The 5,669-nt window shown below is 54.8% G+C and overlaps 1 protein-coding gene across 1 annotated transcript; it reads right to left on the bottom strand.

The window, feature by feature from the left end:
• Positions 1 to 1,021: 1,021 nt before the first annotated feature.
• POU4F2 (POU class 4 homeobox 2) lies at positions 1,022 to 3,160 on the bottom strand. Its single transcript, XM_051965645.1, has 2 exons — positions 2,723 to 3,160; positions 1,022 to 2,130 (listed from the first exon to the last, which is right to left on the bottom strand). Exons 1-2 carry the CDS (start codon positions 3,020 to 3,022, stop codon positions 1,189 to 1,191), a joined length of 1,242 nt encoding a protein of 413 aa, XP_051821605.1. The 5' UTR covers positions 3,023 to 3,160; the 3' UTR covers positions 1,022 to 1,188.
• Between the last annotated feature and the right edge of the window lie 2,509 nt (positions 3,161 to 5,669).

Genomic DNA, 5,669 nt, shown 5'->3' with positions numbered 1-5,669 from the left:
GAGAGATAGGAGGGAGGGGGGAGAGAGAGAGATTGAGAGAGAGAGAGAGAGAGAGAGAGAGAGAGAGAGAGAGAGAGAGAGATTGGTGGGGACAGGACAGTATGGGAATCCCCATTAAATATGTAAGGAAGTAAACAATACTTTGGACAGTGAATCAGGTCTATACAAATAACGGAGGACATCTATTACAGAGTGTCAACGAGTCACAAATAAGAACACTGCCAGGAAAAAACAAAAGAGAAACAATCTTCGTTCAGAGTGAGAATTTACACGTGGGCCAAAAGGAACATTGTAGAAAGCGATAGTTTTAGGAATTCCACAAAGTCTTCAAACTTAAACTTTTCTGGTGTTCACTATACATATTTTCCCCTTGTTTGTTTTTAACCAGACTTAGATTAAAGAAGTTTAATTAATCATAATGAGCACAAATTAAGTTGCCAGAGACATAAATGAATAATTTACAGAGGATTGTTTGGCAGTAATCTAATAATAGCTTTTAAAGATCAGTGAACACAGTGGGCAGCTCCTTTCCTAAGCATTAACACTTCAGAGGAGAACGAGAATAATAACCACAGTAAAAATATATTATATATAATATACAGTGTAAATGCAGAAAAATCTGCCATCTCTCTCTTTTTTAAATCAAAATACTTTTGAGATGTCTCTATCATGTTAGGGGTCAAACTCTAGTTTAAAGTTCCAGTCCTGACACAATTTTAATTTTCTGAAAAATAGCTGCAAAGTGTACTTTTAAACTCGAACAAGGGTAATGTCTTTAAGAATAAAAACAAATCTTACTTGATCGTTCTTCAGTCTTTTAAAAAAGGATTTTATATCTGCCTTCAGTCAGTGCCAGAATACTTGGAAGAGCAGGCTGCCTTTCTAGATGTGAAGAGGGACAACATCGTCCAAACTTGAAAATTCAAGTCTACTTTTCTTTTCTTTTCTTTTTTTTTTTTTTAAATCTTGTTTCTTCATCCATCCCCCCCCCACACACACCCACACACCTCCCCTAGTTTCGCCAGGCTTCTTCAATAGCTTTCTCATTTTCTCTCTCTGGTGGAATCAGACACTGAAATAATTTCTTATGGACAAGTAAAGAGGGAAAAGATGAGGAGAAATAGGTGGAGAGAGGACGAAATTGAGATCGGAGAAAGGGTAAAAGTCCCAAGAGAGATGGAGGGCCTTTCAGATCCCAGCCGAATATTTCATCCTTTTCTGTTTCTGCCTCTGGTTGCAGAACCAAACCCGCACCACATTTTTCTTAAGGTCGAGTTTCTCTGCAATGGCGGCAATTTTCTCAGAGGAGGGGCGAGGCTGGATGGCGAAATAGGCTTCAAGGGAACGCTTCTCGGGAGCGGCGATGGACGTGCGCTTCCTCTTCTTCTCGGCCCCATTGAATAGCTCGGGTTTGGTGAGCTTTTCTCGGTGGGACTTCTCGGCTTCTTCGAGCCAAGCCTGCAGGATGGGTTTGAGAGCGATCATGTTGTTGTGGGATAGAGTGAGGGACTCAAACCTACATATGGTGCTCTGGCTCAGAGAGCCCACGCCGGGGATCTTAAGGTTGGCCAGAGCGGAGCCCACGTCCGCTTGGGTCACCCCCAGCTTGATGCGCCGCTGCTTGAAGCGCTCGGCGAACGCTTCCAAGTCCCGCGGGTCGGCGTCCACGTCGCTCATGCAGCCCATGTGCGAAGGGAGCCCGTGTGCGTGGGCCATGCTGAGAGCCGCCTGGTGCATAGGATTCATGGTGGCCATGTGCGGGGCGTGGGCCGGCGTGGACACCACAGAACCGTCGGGCCCCGTCATAGCGCCCAGGGCCAGCCCCGGCGTGATGTGATCCAAGAGCTCTCCCTCCAGCGCCTGGTGCGGTTGGTGGTGGTGGTGGTGGTGATGGTGATGGTGGTGGTGGGTGCCGGACAGGGCAGAAGGGTGCGAGATGGGCACGGAGGACGACGACGCGGAGGAGGTGCACGGGATGGTGTTCATGGTGTGGTAGGTAGCGTCCGGCTTGAAGGGACTGTGATGGGGCGCGTGGTGATGGTGGCTTTTGGTCTGCGAGACGATATCCACGGCCGCCAGAGCTTCCGCGCGGGCCAGCAAGCTCTCATCCAGACCACCGAAGATGTTGCTCTGTAATTGCAAGTAGAAGGCACACATTACTGACTACTGGGAATTGGGCTCTCCTCCCCACACCACCTCCGCCAGTGCTCCCGCCTGACCGCCCGCTGCCGCCAGCCAGCCCAACTAAACCATCTCCGGAAGGTTAAGAAAACCAAACAGAAAGAAAAAGAAAGAAAAGAAGTCCTGGTAAAAGAAAGAGGAGCAGGGGGAGTGGGCAGAGAGAGAGAAACGGTGGAGGAGGAAAAGAGAGCGCAGAGAGACTACACAACACCCAACACAACACAGCACACACAGAGAGGCAACATCCCAGGTCATAAAAATTAATATGAAAGACTAGATCCACTGAATACATAAGTTGAGGGAAAGGAGGAGAGCGGGGAGAGAGAGAGAGAGAGAGAGAGAGAGAGAGAGAGAGAGAGAGAGAGAGAGAGAGAGAGAGAGAGAGAGAGAGAGAGAGAGAGAAGGAGAGAAAGAGAAGGGAGAGAGGGGGGAAAAATTGGAGGTGTGGGGTGATTTGCTGTGCAGACATGAAAAAAACATCAAGCAGATAAAGGGGGCTGTCAAAACGTGCCTTTAAGCGGTGATTATGCAGAATACATACCGGTGGGGTGGGAAGACACGCTCGCCTCATCGCCTCGGAACCTCCGCCGCCCCCGCTGCCTCCGCCGCCGCCGCCGCCTCCGCCGCTGCTGCCGCTGCTGCCGCTACTGCTGCTCCGGCCCCCGCTGCCTCCGCCGCCGCCCCCGCTACTAGTATTGCTGGGGGAACTGGACGAGGGTGCGGCGGAAGAGGAGGTACAGGGAGAAGCGGAGTGCAGCGCCGAATATTTGGGCTCAACGTGCAGGCTGCCGCCGTGAGGCATGCTGAAAGCCTGCTTGCTGTTCAGGGACATCATCATCATCTTCCCGGCCGCCCCGGAGCGCAGGCACCAGGCACCGGGATGCGCAAACGATGCCCGGAGCCGGGAAAGGCAAGGGAAAAGTTGAGCTGGCGGCCGGCAGGCTCCGCTCCGAGACCTGGATGTCGCTCTGGGGCAGAGTGGCTCGACTCCGCTCTTGCCGCCGCAGCTGCCTCTTAGTCGTCCCAGGCTCCGCTGTGCTCTGGCTTCAGCCCTTTCCTCTCGCAACTGCCCCCCAAGCCTCCGGCCGGCCGCAGTGTTATACTTCCCTCGCTCCCCCTCGCCTTCCCCCTCGCTCCCCCTCCTCCTCCCTTCCTTGCCAAGCTCCTACAAGGTTTGTTCCTTTTCCCCTTTCTCCCTCCTTTTCTCCCTCTGGGCTCCGGATCTCTCTTTCTCTTTCTCAGCCCCCCCCCAAACCCCCCACCCTCAACCCCCGCCTTCTCCTCTGTCACCAACTCTCCCACCGACTACCTCCTCCTTTCTCCTCCTCCTTCTCCGCCTGCGCTTTTGATCCCAACGCTTCTGGGCTGGCCCCCTCCCTGACTCCCACCCCCACTTAGCCTGGTCTCCCCACTTCTCACCCTACCCCAGGCCCCTCCCCGTTTCCCCAGGAAGCACCAATGCCGCTGGGAAATGCCGTAGGCGATTGCCACCAGTCCTCTTCTGTACCTTCCCAGCGCCCTCTTTCCCGCCCCTCGTCCCTCGATCCAAGTAGGAAGGAAGAAACTCTGCAAGGAAGTTGCCTCTAGAGCCAGGCTTAGATAGAGATGGGCTTTCCCTGTCTTCCCCAGTTAACTGTCACCTCGCACCGGGCTCTCTCTTCCCCCAACCCAAGTAGCAGGTTCCCGCCCTCCCCTCGACACTGACTGACTCTGGTTCCCGGCCCCGGATGGAGTGAACAGCTGGAGCAGCTGCCAACCAGCGTGTTCTCCCTGCCCTCCTCCGGGCGCTCTTTTGTGTCACCGCCTCGACTGCCTCAGTCTCGAAGCTCAGCCCTGCGCACCTTGACCCGGCAGGTGCCTTGTGCCGAAGAGACATCGGGGTATTTGGGTTGTGAGTCTTTCTCTCTCCCTCGGTTTCTATCTGCTCTCAGCCCATTGGACAGCGGCAGGTCGGGCCCTGGGTGAGAGTGCGCATGCGATTACCCCCCCTCCCTCTTCGACACCCCCCCTCCACACACACGGAGTGCCTCTCCTCCCTTCCCCCCTTCTTTTCCTCCTCCTCCTCCTCCTTCTCTTCTCCCGTTTCTAGTATAGTGAATGTGAATCTCGTGTGGATACGCTTGAAAAACCTTTCACTGGATTTATTATTCTTCATTAACCACAATAAAAGGGGGGAGGGGCTGGCTACGGGGGAGGGGGAACCAAAGACACTACATAGCGCATGTGTTGAATGCGCCCCAGGTTACACACACACACACACACACACACACACACACACCACACCACACCACACCACACACACCACGTACCCTCGGGGGCTAGCACAAACCCCACTTATCTTCATTCTCACCGCTACACCCAGCGGTTAGCTCCTATTTTTAGCGGATATCCTGTCGGCACTTTTAAATTTTATTTTATTTTATTTTGCTGAGGGTGGGGAGGGTGTGTGGGGGAGGGGGAGGGGGGATGAATAGACCCGGTCTCTTCTCTGAGAAGTAGACAGACTTCTAGTTCCAGTTGCGAAACTAGGTGTGCCATCCCACCCTACGGCCTCGCCACTTCACTCCCATCTCCCACGGTGTTTGGTTGGGGGGTCAGTGAGGTCTCCTCCCAAGTCCTCACACAGGGTGAAGGGAAGGTGTAGTAAAGGGCTCGGGGCTCACCCGGTGAGGGAGTGCTGGGCAGGAGTAGCCCAGCGGGCAGGGGCGTCGGGGTAGCCGGGAGCAGGTGCAGGCGCAGCGCCTAGGGAGTGGCGAGCAGGTGCTGAAGCAGGAGGCGCAGCTCGGGGAAGTGCCCGCATTGGCGCTGGGGCAAAGTCGGAGCGGGAAGGTAGCGGGCTCCGAGCTGGGGAGGGAGGGAGGGAGGGAGGGCGGACGGGACGCACCCCGGAGGAGCAGGCGAGGGCCGGTCCCCCACTCCCCCCGTGCCTCCTGGAGTGCTGGACAGAGCCCTCGCTGAAAGAGCTTCTCCGCCCGGACGTCTTTTCTCCCAGCTCTCGCCCAGGGCAGGTTAAAGTTTGGTCCCCAGTAAGCCGGAGCCGACTCCTCTGGGCTTGGCTGGCCGCAGCTTAGGGCTCCGTCTGTTTTCTCCGCCTGGGCTCTGGATCCCAACGAATTTCCCTCCCTGGGCTGGCGGCCGCCTCGGTCGGTCGGGTCGGTCGGTTTGTTTGTTTCCCCTTTTCCCTGCGTGGGCTAAGTGCATTAGACATCCAGCCAAGGGAAATTGTGCCGGCTGTCTGGCGGGGCTGCGAGCGCGGGCTGCGCTGGGGAGCCCCGGCAGGGCCCGGGGCTGTTGACATGAATGAACCCGGCTCGTGCCGGCCTCCTGCAAATATGTGCTTAGGTGGTTAATTTCGACCTAAACTGGAGCCCGTGTAATTTTCGAGGAAATAAGGGAGGAAAATGACATTGTACAGCTCTCACTGTCTCCAGCTTCGAGAAATGAAATAAATCAAAGTTAAAAGCTTGAGTATCATTTAATTATAGTGT

This window comes from Antechinus flavipes, chromosome 6 (genome assembly GCF_016432865.1).
Source record: "Antechinus flavipes isolate AdamAnt ecotype Samford, QLD, Australia chromosome 6, AdamAnt_v2, whole genome shotgun sequence".
NCBI classification, from domain to species: Eukaryota; Metazoa; Chordata; class Mammalia; order Dasyuromorphia; family Dasyuridae; genus Antechinus; species Antechinus flavipes.
The sequence above is the reverse complement of the archived record's forward strand: the minus strand, read 5'-3'. Positions and strand labels throughout refer to the sequence as shown.

What these genes read in the sequence shown, in the direction of transcription:
- POU4F2 (XM_051965645.1), bottom strand. Translation starts at nt 3,022, where the DNA reads ATGATGATGATGTCCCTGAACAGCAAGCAGGCTTTCAGCATGCCTCAC. An exon ending in CGTGTCTTCCCACCCCACCG is followed by an intron (nt 2,131 to 2,722) that starts GTATGTATTCTG and finishes TTGCAATTACAG; the next exon opens with AGCAACATCTTCGGTGGTCT.